The sequence below is a fragment of the Nannospalax galili genome, unplaced genomic scaffold, assembly GCF_000622305.1.
Source record: "Nannospalax galili isolate Female #2095 unplaced genomic scaffold, S.galili_v1.0 scaffold455, whole genome shotgun sequence".
NCBI lineage: Eukaryota > Metazoa > Chordata > Mammalia > Rodentia > Spalacidae > Nannospalax > Nannospalax galili.
Window position 1 is genome coordinate 188,951 of NW_008335815.1, and position 21,622 is coordinate 210,572.

The 21,622-nt window shown below is 41.0% G+C and overlaps 1 protein-coding gene across 10 annotated transcripts in view; it reads right to left on the minus strand.

Annotated features, from left to right (window-relative positions):
- Positions 1–21,622, minus strand: part of LOC103731999 (myomegalin) — a 243,565-nt gene that overhangs the window by 43,676 nt on the left and 178,267 nt on the right. For 7 of the 10 annotated variants that reach the window (XM_008830514.2, XM_008830515.2, XM_017797497.2 and 4 more), the window contains 8 exons: positions 19,877–20,044; positions 19,629–19,710; positions 16,098–16,189; positions 15,306–15,422; positions 14,955–15,092; positions 14,162–14,274; positions 12,913–13,040; positions 2,701–2,789 (listed from right to left, as the gene is read on the minus strand). In XM_008830514.2, the coding sequence (XP_008828736.1) occupies positions 2,701–2,789; positions 12,913–13,040; positions 14,162–14,274; positions 14,955–15,092; positions 15,306–15,422; positions 16,098–16,189; positions 19,629–19,710; positions 19,877–20,044 (927 nt within the window). Of the gene's footprint in view, positions 1–928; positions 2,790–10,219; positions 13,041–14,161; positions 14,275–14,954; positions 15,093–15,305; positions 15,423–16,097; positions 16,190–19,628; positions 19,711–19,876; positions 20,045–21,622 lie in introns of those variants that run through there. The other 3 variants (XM_008830518.3, XM_029562264.1, XM_029562265.1) reach the window with 3 other exon arrangements.

Here is a 21,622-nt window from a genome sequence, read left to right on the forward strand (position 1 = left end):
CATGAGTTGCTGGATTGTCGCTCAAGGACCACAAAAGAATGCGAAGGGGAGGGAACTCATAATTGTTGGCAAGCACACAAATCAGAATGCCTTTGTGGAAAATTGTACGAAGAATACTCAAAAAACCAGACAGAGCTACTCTATGATCCAGCACATAGCCCACTTCTGGGTATATGTCCAAAGGAGCAGAAATCAGTATGTACAAAAGACGTCAGCAGTCCCATGTCCTTTCCAGTCTTCTCACGAAAGTCATAATACGGAGTCAACATGGGTGTCTATCAATGGATGAGTAGAGACAATTATACATATAATGGAAAACTATTCAGCCTTAGGCTGGGGAAAATCCTGTCATTTGCTTGAAACTGGATAACATTAGGCCAAGTGAAAGAAGACAAGCACAGAAACATAGATACCACATTATATGACTTCACTGTGGAAGTGAGCGAAATTGAACTGTCTGAAATAGAAGGATGGGGGCTCCCAGAGCCTAGTGCACAGAGGAGGTACAATGGGGGCTTGGTGATGACAAGCCACAAAGCTTCAGAGAGAAGAAATAGAGATGAGAATTTTGTGGGTACTATCTAGCGAAAATTAGTATCAAGGTCGGACTGAGGCCTTCTAAGGTGAATGACTTCCAAGAAATGAGGAAACAACTTACTTTGGCAAAAAGGTGATTCTTGCCTGGGAACATAAAACAAGATGTTTGTTAGGGAAAGTGCATGTAATGTATGGGTGGTGTAAGGGAGTCTGGGGGTTAAGAGTAAAGCTCATCTTTCAAGGATACACTACAGAGCCCCGAGCCTAATCTTAAAGGGACCATTTCCCTGGAAACAAACGAAATTGTGAAAATCTGGACACACAGCAGTTATAGCAAAGCAAGCTTTATTTCGTTGATAACAGGAGAGTCACAACTCAAAGTCCAGAAAAGATGAAGTGAACTTACAATGTCTTTATGTACAATGACTTCATACATCAAGGTTCTTCTCAGAGTGGAAAATTTGTTTTCAAAAAAAGGTGATAGAAAGAAATATGGTGCTTACCCACGATTCTTCATCCAGTAGGCACACATTTTTCTCTACTATGAATAAAGCCCTCATCCGAAGGTTTGTTGCTTAATTATTAGCAATAATTATTAACTAATAATTCTACCAAGTGTCTCCTTTGTCAAGCAATACGACAAGCATTGTGATGTGTCCCAGTGTAAAAGTCTACTCCAGGACGGGACTGACCTCAAAACAGTCCAATCATCTTCTCAATGTGAGACTACAGGAAAGAAGGCTGAGGAAGAATGACTTTCAAGCCAGCCTGCCTGCAGTACTTGTACGACCGGGATAGTTAGACTACCATGTTAATCAGAATCTGACTGTCCTTATAGCTGTGCTTCCTGTTCACTTAATCTGAAGCTAATCCTGCCCCACCCCACAGCTGTTATAACCTTCAGTGTTCATTCAACAACCCAATCTAACTGTGTTAGAAGAGACATTTGTTCAAGTTCTCTCTCACCCAAGGTCCTTGATGAAATCAGGGCTTGAGGGCGGAGGCATCTGTGCATCAAGGCAGTGGGATATATAATTAAAATTACAACCAGTAGTTAGTGAGGAGGACACAGAGGAAGAAAACAAAGAAGTAGGGTTAATGCAAACACCTTGAGGGAGGAATGCTGGGTAGTCATGGCTACAGAAACAGAAAAGGGGACTTTGGTTAGAAAGAAACTCTTAATGTCAGCTATCTCCAACAAACTCATGTCCTCAAGAGTCAAAAATGACACCAAATCCTGTACAATTTGGGGTCTGTCGACTTGGCCTCTTCTTACCAGTTTAATGGATGGCTCCTCTTTCTTATGCAGAGGAACAGGCAGATCCAGGAAGCCTCATTTTCCCTACAAGTGTTCCTAGTAGCCCGGAGGAGGCTATCACTAGAAAAGCCCAGCTTCATTTTCAGAAGGGTTCCTACCAATGATGCACTTTCTCTGCAACAACTTAAGTCACAGGCATGGTCCATTTGGGAGATGCGACCGCTGAATGTCACTGGACAAGGTGGAGATGCTCAGTTCCAATGAGTGCTGAGGGATCACCAGAGTGACTTAATCTCTGAGGCCCAGGACATTCAGTCTTGGGCTTGAGAACATGCAGGTTACACCTTTTCTGATGGTGGATGGGTGCCAAATTCTGAGGCTTGGCAGGGGCTGGCTGTTGAAGAGCCATCTGCTGGCCACTGACTTTGTTGTACTTGGGTAAAGTTCTATTTTGTGGAGTGAGATTTCACTTAGAGAGATCCCTGCTTTGGAGACATTCCGATCCTCTGGGAGTTTCTCAGACAGTGGTCTCCCAGGCCTCGCTACCTCCCCAGAGAGCCCTTCGATGTCTCCCTGGATTCTGTGTTGTGTTTCAGTTACAAAAGCCCAAGAAGGGAAGAGCCCATTGTCTTGTAAGTAAAGTCTTCTGAAGCTACAGCTACAGACAGTAAATAGGGACAGAGGTGGGTGGTAAGGGGAAGCAGCCGAACAGGAAATTGAAGTAGAACAAATAAAGGGGTAGGATGGACAGAAAAAGAATGCAGGAGGATGAGCAGCAGACTGGGAAGTGGGTTACATAAAAGTTCTTCTCACTCCTGGTGCACAAAGGCTGCAGATGAGAATCAGACCCTAGGAAGACTCTGTGTCTCCCACCCTGGGAACCCCACAACCTGACACTGACTTACTTGCTGGTGGCTGTTGTGTGCAGCCTCCTCTTCAATGCTGTCAGTGAACTCCGTGCTTGCGTCTTCAGTGTCATCGCCTACAGTAGCCCCTGGAAGGAAGTCCAGAAGAGAAAGGTGATTCTCTTCACAGATGGTGTTGGCAGCAGGTAAAGTTACACACTTGCCATCCACCTCTGATTTCGTCCGTTCTTCAAACACTTGGTTCTTAGCTGGCGAGGAAGACAGAACCAAGCCTTCTATGCTGATGTCTCTTTTTTCCTAACATTTAAGCCTAACGCCTTGAAACAAGCAGGCTCTATGTATACATCTAGACTCCAAAAGCCTTCCTAGTGGAGATTCCTCCCACCCATTTCAAGAAATCTGGAATTACTCTCCATTCTGACCACAGAATAACTTTCTCTTAACATGAGCCAAACATTACTAACTTTTCCTCTACCATTGAATGCTAGACAGCCCTGCCTTTTCCAGAATTAGGGACACTCTGCTCCTCACACTTTTCCATTGTTGGGATTGCTGTGTATGGAGTGGCAGTATCTCTGAGGAACTCAACTCGGGGGGCGGGTGCACTGTGTCTTACTGAGGTCAAGATGTGAGGCACAGGATGATTCATGGGCTTCCTAATTCCTTTCCCTAGCCACCCCTCCTCCGCATTTCTCTCAAATTCTCAGTGCCAATTTTTCCTTTGCCTGGAAGGTTCCATATACTGCATTGCTCAAATGGTGTTTAGTCCATCCTTTCATTCCCCAAGATGTACATGCGCCACGCCCCCCCACCCCCGAACACATGCATCAATGCCCTGCTCTAAGAACAAGCAGCTTTGGTTAGCGGTCTAGGCAAAGGTCAAGGGTGGTGCTGAGCAGCAGAACCTTCACTGAGGATGGCTGTGGTCTGTGTATGCAAATGGTCAAGAAGAGCTCAGTCAGTTATAAATAAATGGCAGTGTGTTAACTAGTGGCTACCATACTGGATGGCACAAATATATGTCATTTATTCCTTTTAAAATTAATTATAATACTGTCCATACAATTCTAAACCAAGAACTGTGACACGCTTTATTGATTTTATCCCCCTTAGAATATCAAAGAGTATCTATTGCCACACTTTCATCTCTTACAAAATCTGCCAAGTTAGGGACTATCAAGACCTAGCTCTGACCCTGCCCTCAGCAACCAAACTGTTAAAATGCTCTTCTGACTACTGAGTAACTAGGGGCTCAGAGTTTCTGTGGTTTGCCCAAGGTTACATAACTCATTTAATAAGAGCTGGGTCATAGGTCTGGACTCAGAAACTAATTGTTTCCGGTGGTGGCAAATCATGTCCTTACTTCTTCCTTCCCTGAGCTTAGACATTCATGAGTGAATGAAGATTCAACATGAACGATGAGCATTTATGACCAAAGTGCTCACCCTTCTTACCTCTTTCAAGAAAAGCTGAACTAATTCCATCCTGCACATTGAGTGGAAAGCAGGCATTACATATCTATCATCCATTTCTTAGCATCTACAAGTTCATACCAGAGTATGTGCAATGGTTTCCTGATCTCACCAGGGAGCTAGGGGGTAGCTAGTAAAAACTAACATCTTTATTGTGAATACTGTAACTTTAGATGAAAGCAGATCTCATGTATCAAATCCTGTACCATTCAGCATCCTTAGAGATGCACCGCACCAGTGCTTCCAATACTAACACCTGTAAGTCACCCCCAGAACCATCTCCCTCAGGGTCCTGGTAAGCAGAGGTGAATGAACTTTTCAGAAACTCGCTAAAATCAGAATGCTAAGTCACCTGAAGACATCAGTCATCTTATGCTTATTTTGGACAGTCTTTCCCTGTATAACTGTAGAGATCACATTTATTTCCTGCAAAGAAAATGAAGTTTCTCACTTAGTGAGAGATCAAGAAAGTAATTTTTCCCATTATTTCCCTTTGGAGTACTGAGCTGTAGAATGAGCCTGAAGATCAAGAAGGCTCAGCTCTATCAGGTCGGGACCCTTGTCCCCACACCATCCTCAGTGGGTTGTCTAGTCTGCTCTATACTAAACCCATATCCTAAAATCATTCCTGTACAGAGTTCCAGGAATAAGTTGGGGGATCTCCCCTTCACTTACCTTGGGGGTCTTTCCACTACTAGAACATTTCTACAGTTTGCTTTTTACTTCACTGTGAAGGGACAGGATGCCTTGTTTCTGACTACATTAAGAATTAGACAAAAGCTGGGACTGAAGAGATGGCTCAGTAGTGAAGAGCACTGGCTGCTCTTAAGAGGACCTGCATTCAGTTCCCAGCACCCACCCGGTGGCTAGCAACCATTCATAACTCCATTTCCAGGGAATCTGACACCCTCTTCTGACCTCCACGGGCATTGCATGGACATGGAGCACTTACATACATGCACGCAAAACACTCATAAGCATAAAATAAAAATAAATTCAGTTTTTTAAAAAAAGAATTATTCAAAAGAAGAATGCCCATCTCACCCCAATGCTCTACTACATGAAATTTTCTCTCATCCTTAATGGAGCTTGATACTCAGCTTTTATTGGCTGAAACTAGAATGCTGGAAGTGTGTGTGTGTGTTTGTGTGTATGTGTGTGTGTGTGTGTGTGTGTGTGAGAGAGAGAGAGAGAGAGAGAGAGAGAGAGAGAGAGAATAAAGCTAAAATGATGTGCGTTTCAGTTTTTATAGTGTGAGAATAGAGAGCTCTAAGTGTGTGTGTGTGTGTGTGTGTGTGTGTGTGTGTGTGTGAGAGAGAGAGAGAGAGAGAGAGAGAGAGAGAGAGAGAGAGAGAGAATAAAGCTAAAATGATTTTATAGAAATAAGAGAATGAGTCCATGCTCGTGTAGGCCCTATTTAGAAGTAAACATTAGACAGCCCCCTTTCTGTTACCATTTCCATTTTTTAAATGAATGAAATTAAATGTTCTGGGGCTAGGACCCTCAGTTGGGAGAGTGTTTGCCTAGTGTGCATAAAGCTTTAGATTTGATCCCCAGCACCACACAAAACCAGGTACAGTGGTGCACACCTATAATCCAGGAGGATCTTTTAGATGTTCAGCCTTCCTCACCCACACAGTGAGCTCGAGGCCAGCCTGGGCTACGTGAGACCCTGTTCCCACCCCCTCCCCTCAATTTTTCTTTTGTATAGGATTCCTTTTTCTATGCTTTTAACAAGGCAACAGAATACTACCTTCGTAACTATCTTCATAACTTTCTAATTTAAATGGAATATAGCAACTTTGTAAAATGATCTTTTTTAATAAAACATGAGATTCTTTGAAAGCTAATAATCTGCTCATTTCCAATTAACTTGCTTCCTTAAGTTTTACATGTTAGCATATAAACATGACTGAAATTTTATTAGGTATTTATTTGAGCCCTCAGTGGAAGTTCTCAGGTTGTGGTTCCTGGAAGTTTCTAGGCTCTGAACCATACAGAATGGAGGTGATGCCAATATGTCCACCACTTATACTTAGAAATTTTTTTTCTACCAGCTATCTGACTTTACAAAGTACACAGAAATCAAACCCTTAGAATATAACAAAACCCATGGGTGAGAATTTAAGCATTGCACAAATACAAGGTATTTCTTATCACTGAAGCAGAAATTCATACTTTCATAGGGGTTTTTAAATTAAAAACAGCATAGTGATTAAGAATGACTCTGGAGCCAGATCATGTTTGAACCTGCTTTTACCACTATGTGACTTTAACTAGGGTTGGCATGTTATCTGCTCCATGTAGCTGTTGTGAACTTCAAACAGTTTCAAACTTGAAAGAGTTTGCTGATTCTGAAGTGCTTAGAACAGTGCTCAGCACAGCACGCACTCAGGAAGTCTTACCCTTCAGCAACATTGTTTTGCTATTGTTGATGAATTGAAGAGAACTGAAAGGTCGAGGACTGACAAAAGTGAAGGCCACAGAACCTGAACACAGGCAGCAGAGGCACGTGTTAGGCCTTTGTCACTGATTCTACCTTTACTTCTTTGCTTCCGAACATGTTTCGCTAAACAAGACGCTAGCTATACTTTCTGCTCTTCCCACTTCACCGGACAAATGAAGAAGCATGGGGCTGTCAGTGAAGCAGGATGAAGCCTTCAGGAAAGGTGCCCTCATCATCATCATCAAATCAGCTGCCTTGAACTGCCATTTTAATTCATGGGTATAAATGGAAACTGGGTAGGGTCAAGGCCATTTTCCTCCAATTGTACTTTACGGTCATTGAGTCACTCTTACGGGAATATTTTCCCACAGAGTTGCTTCAAACATTGCAGGGGTCATATGTTATTAATTTGGAAAATGGAATTGAAGAGCTAGTTTGCAGACCAAGTGTTCTTCCCCTCAGGTCCTCTGGCCAGGCCTCTCGAGTTCATCTTACTTTTGTTCCCAGGCATTCTACCAACGTGCTCATTACTGGAACAGTCAAATTTTCATGTCATGAACCAAGTATTAAGATGCTATATGAGAATCAAAGACAAAGGTCTCCTGTCATGCTGCAGTGCTCCCGTATCCCTTCCCTTAAGAGCTGCAAGAAAACTTCAAATCTTTACAGTCCTCCAGAGCTTCTGCTGAAATATTTTAGACATATGCTGATCTTGGTGAAGAGTGGAACTCTGCTATCTGCAGTCAAGCCTCTTTATGGCACACTTTTCTTTTGTCTTTAAAATGCAATGTTTCTTAAGAATGCTAACCATCATGAATATTAACTCAAAAAACAGTTGTTGCAAATGACTTTACAAAAGCAAATTATAATCCAAATGAATGACTTTTCATGGTATGCAATCTCAATATGATTTTAGAAAGTTTACTTTTCCAAAAGGATTATTCAAATAAACATCACTTATTTAAAATGATCGGGACCTGGATAAATTAGGGCTATCCTGTGCAGATCTGCCCATGGTATCTGTCTTGTAATGTTGTAATTACAAGGGATTCTCCCCACTGATGGTTTCTTTTCTTCAAAGAGCAAAAGCAGTAGGCTCTTGTAGGAATATTTAGAAATGGCCTACCCACCACAGCAGCCGATCCTCAAAACTGGCCTGCTTTTCACTATTGCCTTTCAACAGGGAGAACAAGAAAGGACTTTAAGGTAAAGTAGGTCATTCTACTTTTATGGGCTCGCTTTGCTGTTTCTTTAATCTCACTTCCTGGGGAGGAAAAAAATTCAGGTTTTCTCTTCTTCCTTCCTTTAGTTAAATAAATACTTATTCCATAAAGCCTTACGTTGGCTTGGAAATTTAGTACAATGACCAATAGATTGGTTCTCCTATAAAGGAAAAGAAAAAAGATATGAGGCTTCTCTATATCTTTTCTCATAAATCTTTAAAAATGAAACCAAATAGTTTCTGTTGGCCTTTGATACCTTTATTGGACAGTAACAACTAAACTTTGTGCAACTAAAGTAGTCAATATACTAAAACTCATATATGAAAAAGCACAGGCTGCAATTTTAGCACAAATATTTATAGTTTAACAGCACAGGTCCATAAAGAAATGAACTTCTGGAGAAAAATGCACAGTTTAATGTGGTAGGAAAAGGTCTGGAAAGCATTTAGTGCCAAGCTCTGGTCGCTTAACACTGCCCTTCTTTCTCTGAAGTCGTGATGAGTCACTTTTTCTCAACAGCCCACAAAAATTTAAATGATCAAAGCAAGTTCTTTGCTTTTATTATTAAACTCATAATACCTGAACATAGATGTATGATCTATAAAACATGCTTGCATATGTATATGGCTCTGCCTCTGAAGGTTACAGGTTGAGAAGTCAGTCTGTAGAAAGATGGCTGACTGATGACTGTATAAAGCAGGACAGTGTACCCTCCTTATATGCCAACAGCCAATCTACTGGCTTCTGCTACTCGGTCAGTTCTAGGGAACAGGGAAGCCCATCTGGTTCGTGTGCCTAACAGTCAGTCCTGCTCTTCAGATTACTTTATGTCAAACACTTTGCAATGTTGTTGAACTTTCTATTTTATTCTTCCAGCTTTAGCATGAGGAAGGCAGTATAATATTTTTATTTCTGGAATTTGACTTTAAACCAAAAAAAGGAAAAGAACACAAAAACGAGTGAATCACTTTGTACATTTAATTATTCCTGTTTGAAATCTGGTAAAACTCGTTGGTTCTATAGTTTTTGGATTTCCCTTCCATTTCGTTCTCTGTTGGAGATAAATTAGAATGCTAATTTTTATTGGAAAACTTGTCCTGGCTTGTGTGATTATGTAGAAATGCTGAGGACTTACCTTCTACCAATACTCAGAGCACATAAAGGCAGTACGTCTGTTTTCTAGTTATAATAAAACACTTTAATAAAGCTAATGTGCAAATGGCAAGGGGGAACATAGACCCATATTCCAAATGCAGTAAGACTCAGAAACTCTCACCATAGAGAAACCATGCCAATGTACGGCCTATTCACTCATTCTTGTTTTAATCGCTGGATTCTCATAGATGAGCTCCAGGCTCCAGATGTCCCCCGACCCCCAGAGTATAAATGGTTCTATACTATCAAAAAGAGAGCTTTCTGAGCCTTAACTTAAGAGAAATGAGAAAATATGTGCTTGCATCTCATGGGACAGTATCTAAACATAAACCCAATTTCACTGATTCTACTCATCTCAAGGCCAGATTGAAGATGGCCTGTAAGTCATGCATTCCAGCATGTTTTTCCTAGCTTTACAGAAGGTTTGCCCTCCTTTCCTGCAGGCCACTGCCCGTGGATTTGCCTTTCCTACGGACCTGCCAAACACTTTAATTTTCACTGCACTGTCTACTACTGCTTTCCTAATCATGAGATCCTGATCTGACTTGAAGATCAAAGTGGCGAACACTAAAATTGATTTTCTTGACTGTTTTGAAGCTTCAAGCCCAACTTCTCACAACCTAGACAGTGAGTTGGGAGCATAAGCAAGCGTACAAGTGACTCATCTTTACACAGGTCTCCCACAGTAGTCACTGAGATGCAAACTATAAGAATCTACCAAGGGGCCCTCTCAGGAAATGCTTTCTGCAGCTGGAATTTGGTACAGATTATGACTTTCTTTGATCCTTAGTGAGTCTCTTTCTATAGATAATGTAACTAAAAATCTTTTAAAATATGGAGAAGGAAAGATGTACTGCCCATAAGATTAGTGGTACTAAAAATATTGTTGTTGCCCATAACCGAATGAAGAGAAGTGGGCATGAAGGCAGCCAAGGCGGAGGGGAGAGCGAGGAGTAAGAACACTCCCTATCCAAATAGAGGCTGGCGCACTGAAATGGCACAACCATCCCTTTCCCTAAGTTATAACTTGGCTACACTGATGAAAATAGAAAACTAGAAAGATGTTGACTAACAGAAGACACTAATAATAATCAGACTTCAATAATGTACTTTAAACCTACAATAGAGGGACTAGAGATGCAAGCTTAGTTAGAGTGCTTGCCTATCTTGCACAAAGCTCTGGGTTCAATCCCTGGTATTACAAAAGCAGATATACAGCAACAAAATACTCTACAACAGAAAAGAGTTTGGGGAAAAACATGTCACAGGATTTCCATTTTATTCATAAAACAAATCCTCTTAGAGTCCCTTTTAACTCTATAAAGACTAGGCTTACTGACTTGAACTCTTAAAACCATTAATCTGCATATTTTCCACATTTAAAAGAAAATGTGAGACAAATGAAGTCTATCAATAATGGATTTTTCTAGAGTTCTGTGCTTCTAATTGAGCATAGTCTAAGTAAAATTTATCTCATTTTTCTTTCAAGATTTTTTTTATTAAAGCACAAGCTTCTATAAGCACATGATGCTTTAATTTAAATTTGTCAGGATTCTTTTTAATATTACAATAAAGGCAGACAAATCCAGTTAACAGAGTCTGTGTTTCTACATAAGAATGAAAGCATAGTACATCATGCTAAATCTGATTATGTGATGTATAAAATCACAGTACCATCCATCTGTGCAGAGTTAGAGGCTAACATTCATCATAACTGTGTTTTGTAGTCAGATGTCAAATCATTACATAAGCTTATTGGACCAGCATGTTCTCTCTAGGTAGCACTGCCTCCAGCCTCATTCTACCCACCAAGACCAGAAAGTCAGTACCAGATTTTAGTCACATTTATGGTATCAACAACAGATTCTTAATTTACCTGTCAAACCACTCTTAGAGGTTGGTAGATGCAATAATTACTAACATACATTACTATAAACATTGTGAACCATTAGAACCCAAGAATCATCAATGATTAAAGCTTAATAGCAACTTTGCAAAACTTTGTTGGTCTATTAGTAAATTAAGGGAACATGCTTCCTAACTGCCTTGGAATGATATTATAAACTAGTTTTTTAATGAGTTGACATTTCTATAGTTTAACTCTATTATGCTCTTCCTTGTTAAAGTCACACAAAGTTTAGTGACGGCAGGGAGGGTCTCTTAGAATGGAGACTAAGAAAAATGTCTGGTTCTGCTTACACTTCCTGTCTTTCCTATTAAATGACCCCTCCCCCAAGGCCATTAAAACTGAAATGGCCATCAAGTAAAGGGAATGGCTATGACTCGTGGTGGACCACTTCATCAGAAGATTCCAGGATGCTTCTCTGGTAGAACATTTTCTTCCTTTCCACTTTAGATTGACTGATGCTCATCTGTTCCAGACACAGCTGAGGTTACAGAATCTTGGATAGAATTTAGACTGCAACACAAGCTACATCAACACATGAATGTCAATGTGCCATGTAAAAGAACCAAGGAAAAAGCAGAACCATGGGCTCAATGTAGCTTAGGAAGGGGACTCGGTCTTCTGTAGGGTGCTAAGAAGCCTGGATTTTGTTCTCTCAGTACCATGCTTCACATAACTGAAACCTTAGTTTCTAATCTAGGAAATTCATATCCTGCAGTCATAAGAAAAGTGTGGTGTGGAACCCACAGGCCTCCGCAGTAATCTCACTCACCTCTCCTACTCTTGACATTTAAGCTCCAGTGGCCTTTCTTCACGCCTGCCATGCTGTCACAAGAAAGCAGCAGCAAGGCCTGAAGCTACACAGACCAGTGTCGTGCCATTCTGAAGGCCTCTTGCACTTATGCACCTAAAGCTTACTTTAGTATGAAGACATATATACACATGAAAAGTGAAAAATAATGACTGCCACCCAGTGCCACCTCCAAACGAGACTCTAAAGAGAATCTAGAAGCAATGCTCTTCTCTGGCTCTGGGGTAACTGGCAAAATACTGGCTTCAAAAGGGGACACTGCTGGGCATGGTAGTGCATGCCTTCAATCCCAGCACTCCAGCACTGGGAAGGGCAGAGGCAGCTATACGTTTATGACTTTGAGGCCAGCCTGGTCTACTTAGGGAATTCTAGACCAGCCAGGGCTACATAGTAAGACCCTGTTTTTTTGTTTTGTTTTGTTTTAAAAAAAAAAAAAGAGGGAGATATTACATTGAAAATTAACTTTGTACTAGAGGACCTTTCTCAAAGTCAGGTTCTGACTAAATGATCCTAGGGGATCAGTGAAGAAAAAATTTTATATAGTTTTATACAGTAGAACTCGGTGTCCTCTAATCTAATTTCACCTGTGTTATTAACAGTCAACTCTGAAACAGCACTGGAGGGGAAGGCTTACTATAAACTTTAATGTGGCTGCTCCTCAGCTTGGCCGAATCCATTGCTTTGGTCTTGATTACCTTCAGTAACGGTTATACCACGTTCTCAAGGGCAATCTTATGGACTCTCAATCTTTCTTTCTCTCGACTTGAAACTTGTACTTTATTCTTTTATTTGATTAAAAATTGCTCTCAAAAAGCAAGCAGGGACTGTTTGGATGGCAAAAATAATACATACACATGCATTTTATGACATGATATGGAACATATGAAATGGATTGGGGGGGGATAAACTTTATTGGCCCATAGAAAGGATAGGGGAATGAGAAGGAGAGCTAGGGAGAAGAATGCATATGAGCGAGAAAATCAAAACTGGATGATTTAAATGTGCAAATATGACCGTCATCATTCAGGTAAGAGCTGGGATGACCAAAATGAGCTCTGCTTTGTAGCTGGCACTACTTGTACCAATCCTACCATTAGTACGTCACCACTTAGTTCTGCCACATCAGACAAGACTTTCTCTGTTAGCGTAAGCAAGGCTTCCATCCTGGGCTGCAGTCTGACCCGCCAGTGCTCAGAAGGCATGCTTGTGACGAACTCGCACACTCTCCAGTTCCCCACCTCCAACGGCGGCCAGGGTCTCCAGCCTGCTTAAGCGCTCCAGGCTTCTTCCAAGGACTTCTTCTAGTCGACTGCGTAACACCTGGGCCCCTTCTAGTTCCACCTGCAGAGTTCGGTCTCTCTCAGAGCTGATTAAACATGCCACACGGAAGGAAAATGGATTAGCCATCGACTCTCAAGAGTCCACATATTTCCAAAGAGCCATCAGTGCCACTGGGGTCACAGGACTTTCTAAGGTAATGTAGCCTCTGTTGTGGCACTTGGGTTCATTGTTGGAAGATTAGCAAGGCCTGCTGCCTTCTTTGAAGCTTATCTCTTTAGGCTAGATTCTGGACCACTTACACATAAAACTCTAATTCTTAGGATTGATCTCACAGCCAACATAAGAGAAGTTTCATTATGTGGCTAAGAGCTTTAGTATATGAAAAACCAAAAACCCAAGAAAACTGGAAATTGAAGCAATAATGGGCCGAGGGCTGCTAGTGGAGATACTGTTTTCTCGTCTGGCCCAAGCTTGACAGTGCTCTGAAAATGAAACCAGTTCACAAAGACTAATATTCGAGAATTTCTTTTAAAAGGTTATGCAAGCAAGGGCTCCTACCACACCTGTCCTCTGCTTTCATTTTCCTGAAGTGGAAAGGAAACAATTTTTAAAGCACAATAAAATTAGAAAAAAAGGGAAAAGAATAAAAAGTTAAAATGTTGAAAGAGCAAAAGATACGAGGAAGGCAAAAACAAAAACAAAAAATCAAGGTAGACTAAAACAAGCCAGAAAGATACACACAAAGTTAAGAAGCGTAAGAAAATATATTCATCATGACGGTCCATCAGCCATCCTGGGGTGGTATTTTCCATCACAACAATTTTTTTTCATTGATTAAATGAGGGGTTAGTGCCCTTCATAACCTTACTTTGTATAACAGAACAGCCTTTAACAGGCATGGAGCAGAAAAAGGAAAGGAACTTCTCCCGAGTGTTTACTACGGAGGCACTGAGTGCTTACTATCTGCAAGGCATTCTTCCAGACACCTAGGCTGCCTTGGTGAAACTCTGCAATAGTTATGGGAAATACACATTATTCCTAATTTAGGATTTAGACCCTGAGGCTCAGACCAATCCACACAACAAATGGCAAAGTGAGCAGCTTTCTTTTTCCCACCTCTTTGGTATTTTAAGCATCTGCACTTAATAAAGAATAGAAGAAAAAAGAAAAAAGGACAGAAATCAAGAAGTCCGGCCCCTTTCTTACTTCTCCGGATGGGCGTGGAACTTGACCAGGCTGCTGTAGAGCTGCCTCTCGGCTCGCAGGGCCTCATTGAGCCGGCTCCGCTCATCCACCAGTCCTTCCAGCATCAGCAGCAGCTAGGGAAGGAGAGGGAAGATGCCACGTGGAAACAGTAAGTGAGGCAGGGAGTCACAGCTCATCCTGAGAGACAGCACAGTGCATCAGCATGTACTATGACTAGAGCATCCCAGTATCTTACCACTTAAGCCGCCTGCAGCACTTTACAATATCACATGGTTATCATTTTATTTCTTAAAAAATCCTATTAGACAAATTCATACATGGTAGTAACAGATAAAAAAAGGAGAGAAAATCCAGAAGCACAGGAAGAGGCTAAGAAAACGAAGGGAGGGGATTTGAGCAAGAGTGAGTCGTACAGCAACACGACTCCCTGGCTTTCAAAGGTCTTTCATTCAGTATTATTATCTTCCAGGATGTGACAGGCCTGATTCTACTTCTAGGGAAAAGCTTACTTTCTAGTAGGAGGAAAGATGTTCATCAACTACAGACGGGTGTGTGTGTGTGTGTGTGTGTGTGTGTGAGATTTATATTATGCCATAAAAATGAGCTGCAATGATGTAACCAGCAGGGGTCTATTTCCACTAAATAAAAGCTAGACTGGGGTGAGAAGAGTAGTTAGAGAGCGGGGAACAGGGGAGGCACGGGGAATGGGGCAGGGAAGACTTTGAAAAATTTGGCATTGAGAAGGTTAGACGTGCATAGTGGCTGCACAGGAACTTGCATTCCAATAACTTACCTGTTGTCTTCGGTTTCCTGACATTTCTTGACCCTGGGATTCTACTGAAGCAACTTTTTCCCGAAGAAGTAAGACTTCCTGGGTCAGGCGTTCCACAGCTGGCATGTCTTCAGGGTCAACCAGCTGCATCTGAAGGTCCTAGAGGAAAAAAAATACACACAAATATTTTTTAAAAGTAACAAAAATGCTTTCAGCAGAGGCGGGGCGAGCGGGGGTGGGGGACAAATCCTCAAACAGTCTGCGCTATTTCAAGGTCAAAGGATTCAATATATTCACATCTTGTTCGAAGATACCCTAGTGATACACTGCGCTATGAACAAGTCCAGTGGTTTTAAAAAAGCTTGGGAAGACCTTTATGAGGTCTTCTTTTATCTGTATGTTCCTGGCCAGGGACTCCAGGTCAGCAGCCTGCACCTGCAGCTCCTCCTCTTGCACAGCCATCATGGACTGTAGAGCAGAAAGCTCCATCTGTGGACAGAAGAAAAACTGGCATCAGCAGGCAGGGGAAATGGAATCTGTCACAATTATATTTTAACAATAAAGCAAATGCTTTTTCATGTCATATTACAATCAGGCTGTAATACAAGAGAAAACTAAAAAATAGTGTTGTGAGTCAAATGAGTAAGTCATGTGGTATGGGACCAAAGGATATTTTATAAGAAACTCTAAGAGTTGTTTCTAATGTCTTCTACTATAAACCACAAATTTTATTAGAGTTTACTCTGATATTTAAAAATTAGTTGTCACTAGCAGAAGCAAGAAGAAATGAAGTTTATCTTAAATACTTCAGCTAATAAATGAAAACAGAATTAGAAAGCCTCCATCTTAGGTTCTTTAATGAATTAATAAGGTCTGAAGCTGCTGTCACTGCTGACACCATCAGGCTCACACCTTTACTCCCAGCACTCAGAAGGCAAAGGCAGGCGGAGGCTCTCTGTGAGTTTGAGGCCAGCCTGGTCTACATGGCAAGTTCTAGGTCACCCAAGTTTACAGGGAGATCCTGACTCAAACAAAAGGAAAAAAGGCATATGCATAGCCAGCGTTTGGAGTCAGACATCATATTTGGAGAACTGGACTTTTTAAAATGTAAACTATTTGAAAGAAGAAACAGGAATGTGCAAACTTGTCTTATGGAGAGCTTACCTGACTTTCCCTTTCTTTTCGCACCATGAGCTCAAGCTCCTCTCTGGCATTACTCAGCTCTTTCTCGAGCCCTGTAACTGTGTCCAAGTCTCCTAAAACAGATACACAGTGCTAGTTTTAATCACCAAAAACATGCTGTGGTCTCTGCTGCCCACTTCTGAGAGTTTTAGTCTAAGAACACATCCAGCACTTTAAAAAAATACATGCACAGGCTTTATCCTGTAGCAGCATTTGTAACAGGAAAACACTACAACTAAGCCATATGCTAAAAAGAACAGACAGAATAGACCAGAACATGCCACACAGTGGACCACACTACACAGCTGTAATAAAGAACGAGAAAGGGGTTTAGGAACTTATTTGGAGTGATTTCAAGGGTACTAAAATAATCTAGATACAGAAGAATGTATCTACTAAGGGAAGGAGGAAAGACCATGCATACGCATCACACATACACACATGAATCATCTGCTTATCTTTTAAAGACACATAGGAAAGAAAATACAGAGATGAAACTGGTACCCTCAGGGGTAGCAGAAATGAGAAACAGAAACGTAGATGAGGCTTCTGAGTTGATCTTTTTATATTTTTGATTTCTGAAGTATGTTAATGATTAATTTTTAATGTGTACATTAACTAAACAATAATGAGTGAGGGGAAAAAACCCTAAAACTGAATGCTAACATAAATAATTAATCTATATGGCAATAAGTATTTGCTATAACAAACGACAAAATGGAATGTTGGGAGAAGGAGGATGCGACAAAGAATAACTACTGTTAGATTGGAACGATGGGAATCAGTACAAATCACCATTCACACCTACAGTTCTTAAGGATTTGTTGCCAGCTCCGTTGATTTAAAGGGGCCTAGATACAAATGACATTCGTGTACCAAGGAAAACATCTGCACCTAGATCTTAGTTTCTAAATGTCATCACTGACTAAGACGGGGGAGCTTTTTGGGTTAACAGCTGATTGCAAAGCTGAATGAGACAGGTAAAAGGTGACTGTTCAGAACATCTCACAGTGCCAGAAACTTGGAAGTTCTCAAAAACTGATAGGGAAATAGCAAGAGGACAAAGGAACAGCTGCTACTGGCTGAACACAGACTAATCTGGGCATCAAATGGCATATACCCAAAATACACAAGCTAGTGTAAGACAGAGATAGACATGACAGTGTAAGACAGTGTAAAGCAGTGATCGACTCGACAGTATAAGACAGTGGTAGACACGAAAGTGTAAGGCAGAGATAGACACGACAGTGTAAAGCAGTGATAGCTTTTGTTGTTGTTTTCTTTTCTTTTTTCTTTCTTTTGGCCTGGAATTTGCTATGTAGACCAGGCTGGACTTGAACTCAGAGAGATCCACCTGCCTCTGCCTCCAGAGTGCTGTGATTAAAGGCGTTCACCACCATGCCTGGCTATTCAGTGATTGATTGTTTTTTAAAGTGATAATCCATACTGATACAGACAAGGAGCCAGAGAAGGACAGCTATTTTCTTTCTTTCTTTTTTTAAACAACAACAAAATCTAATAATAGTAAATATAGAAGTTCAGAAATAGAAAATTGGTTTTTAGACTATTAGTGGTTCACTAAAAGGTGGTTCGGGCAAGGTTCAAAGGACACTAAACCACAGAGAGAACAACTTTCAAAAGGAACTGTCAGCATGTGACAACAATGTCAGCTGTTGGATCCTTTAATAATTACAAAAGGAAAAGTGAACCTTGACAAAGGGAAGATCTGTAGGCACACAGAACTGTAACCATGTCACCAAGGCTGGTAAAAACTGATTTATGCCTTGAAAAAGACATCACTCATAGTATTCCTGCAAAAAAATGTTTAATTTGAACATAACAATGAAGAAACAGTCTTTTAAAATCCTGAAGTCACAAAAAATAAAAATCGGTCAAAAAAAAAAAATCTAGATTCAGAAGTCTAAAGAGATGAGGCAGAATGCATGGCCATGAGGCAGAACGCAGAGCAGCCAAGTGAGTATTGTTGGGATGAAAGTAGTTACAAACACTTTTTATTAGAAAGTAAGACTTGCTGGGTATGGTGGCACATGCGTATGACCTCAGCAATTGGGATGTGGAGGCAGGATGACCAGGAATTCAAGTCAGCCTTGGCTATATAGTGAGTGTGAGGCTAACCTGGGCTACATGAGACTGTCTCATAAAAGAAGAGTTGGGAGGAGGAGGAGGGAAAGGAGGAAGAAGGGGAGGAGGGAAGAAGGGAGGGAGGAGAGAGAACAAGAGAAGAGAAAGAGAAAGAGGAAGGAAGGAAGGAAGGAAGGAAGGAAGGAAGGAAGAAAGAAAGAAAGAAAGAAAGAAAGAAAGAAAGAAAGAAAGAAAGAAAGAAAGAAAGAAAGAAAGAAAGTAAGTTAGATTCATAGATTAAATCAAGGTCAAATTCCCTAGCATCACAGTTATGGTAGATAGTGCTGACAGAACTTATGGTAGATCTTCCTGTGGAAGATGCCCTTATATTTGGTACCCATATCTATAAGAAACCTTTCAATGGTTCAGAAGAAAACCCTCTCTTGATGTGTGTGTACACGGACGGAAAGAAATAATATAAATGTTGGCAAATGTTAACAATTGATGAACCCTAATAAAAATGCACATGGGTACTCACTGTGCTATTTTTGTCACTTTTCTGTAGGCATAAAATTTCCAAACTAAAAACTTGGCAGGAAGCATGTTGCTTTTAAAGGCTAATATAAACAACACATCATTCTTTACTCTTTGACCAGCATAAGATCTTCCTACTAGAAAATGACAGCTGGAGAGACTTTCTACTTTCTACTGCGTGCTCTAAATCCCTTCATTATAACACAGAACAAAGCTTCTTCACTTTAATATCAGTAAAATGATTAATTTTCCATGTCTACAATCTTCCTTATTATAACACTGTAATAACCACCTTGTAAATTACCATGAGTTCCTACTTCTAGAACTCTCTCAGAAATATCTTCCTTAAGGTGACCCAAAAAGCTAACCTTTTGCTTTGTGAAAGTCAGACTCCAAAGCATTCACTTAAATTTTGGTCACATCAAGTACAAAATTTAGTTGTCTTTAAGGAGTGTCAGCCCTACACCCACCCTTTGGGTAAGGCTGAGGTTGAAAAGAACTCAACATACAATGGCTATCCCTCTCAACACTTTAAGGTTGGTGATGACAAGTTACAGTGAGCAGCCCTGGTCTCACAGACACCCAGGAGAGGGGGCCAGTTTGCGGTCCTGCTGTGCAGGTTTAGAAGCTCTGCCTCAGGCATTTCTGAATCCCTGCAAAGCCATCTGAAAACAAAACTTAAGATTCAGTTTCCCTGGGACAAATCATGACCCCAGAGTAACAGCTTCTAAACCATGTAAAGAAAGGGTGGTTTCTCTTAGAATTGACATGTCTTAGATTTTCAGTGGGGGAATCTAAATATTTTCTGGAGTAACAAAGTCTTGGTCAAATCTACTAACACAGAAATAGAGGAAAGAAAACCAAATGGAATCTTTATGGAGAACCACTGACACTTACCTAAGGTGGACCTGGGTATGCTCGTGTCTTCTCTAGCAGTCAATGAAGTGCTATCATCTCTGGAGGGTATTTGCATTGAACCCTAGAAATGGGAAGAGTTGGGGAGTTTAGGAAGATACAGGGGACATGGGCACCATGACAGGACCTGGAGTATTCTCATATAATGTGCAGTTAAAATGCTCAGACTGATGCCTGAAACCTAAAAAAGAAATGCGGTAGACAAGAATGCTCGAGTCTACAGCTCTTACTTGATCAGTCTGCTCTCTAAGGTGGGGGCCAAGGGAAGCAACTTCAGCTTGCTGGTTGGAGATGAATGCTTGGCATGTCATCAAGTCTTTCCCTCCTAAATACTGGCGCAGGGCCTGCAATTCTGAATTTCTTTCCATGAGGGCTTGTACCATCTTTTCTGCAGCAGCCTAGTAAGAAGAAATCAGAAGGAACATTAAGAAGATATTCTAGTAAAATAAACAAAATGTATTTTCAAGTGTTAATTTTTAAAACCACCCACTTATTAAAAAAAAAATCCAGTGGATGCCTCAGAAATAATTTCCCTGCCTTCTGTTTATAATGAAGAATAATTGAGTGGAAAGTGTCTTACAGGCAGAGTCTCATGTGTAGTGAGGACAGCACACCAATTACAGATAAGACACACATTCTGGGTTGAATTGGTATAACAAATGGCTTTCTTTACTCCAATTGTTTCTTCAGCCTTAACTGATCTTCACCTAAACATCGGCATGGTTACTTTCTTTTAGCAAATGTCACCTTATCACACTGGCCTTTTCTGTCAATCCTATCTAAAATGCAATCTCATGGGGCAAGGATGCAAACATTGGTACTGAGGATTACAGTAGGGCATAGTGGCTATGGTTAGTAACAGTGTGTTTGTTGTTTGCTTGAACTTGCATGCAGAAAATCTCAAGGGTCTTGTTACATTATGCATATAAACAGTAACTGGTAACAGATGTGTGAATTTGATTGTAGTAATCATCTACAATGTATACATTTATATCAAAGGCATGTTACATGCCTTAAATTCATACAATTTTTATTTGCCAATTCTATTTCAATAAAACTTGGGGGGGGGGAGATCTTGTTAATACCTTCCAACTTGTTTTGCTAGGCTTAGTTTTTCCATTGCATTTCCTGTTATCTAACACGTCTTTATTCTTTCTCCCTTCCTTTTTCCTCCCCAGCTAGAATGTATATTTCCTGAAAACAAAAACAACTTAGTGCTTAATCTCAAGTACCCAAAACAGTACCTACCAGTAACCTGTACTTAATGGTTATTTATTGAATAAATATATTACGCAGATGAACATCTCAGGCTACACGATTACGGGAACCTGAACCTCAAAATGCACCCAATCAAAATGCTGTCAAACTGCCTTCAATACTCATAAGTTAGTGGGGCACCCAGCCTTCATCAGAGAAGCTTCTTACTACAGCGGGTAGTGGTGAACACAGAAACTCACAACTGATCATAATACAGAGAATAAGTATTTGTGGAGTGTTCAGCCACAGTGGGACATGTATATCATACCTCCTCCCACTAAGGCTCAGGGAGGGAACATGGCAGAAGAGGGAGATGGACTGGAAGAGCTAGGACTAGACCAAAACAGTGGCTTCTAGACATGACAGGACCATGGCACTCATGAATTCACAGCAGCTACAGCTTCCCGCACAAGACATGCACAGGATCAAGTCAGCCAACATTCCAGCAAGGAGCTGGGAGGGGCTCAAGAGCTCCCACCCCTAGCTGAGGAGCCACTGACACTTGATAGTCTTTAGGGAGGGAGAGTCAGTTTTGTTTAAGGGTGGTGATCCACCATGATCCACTGGATGGCCCCATACCCATCAATATATGGACAGCAGGAACTGAAATCAGGAATTGGGCTATTTCAAAAAAAGAACATAAACTTGGAAAGGTGTGGGGGTGCATCTGGGAGGAATTAAGAGGGAGGAGTAGAGGGTGGATATGATCAAAATACACT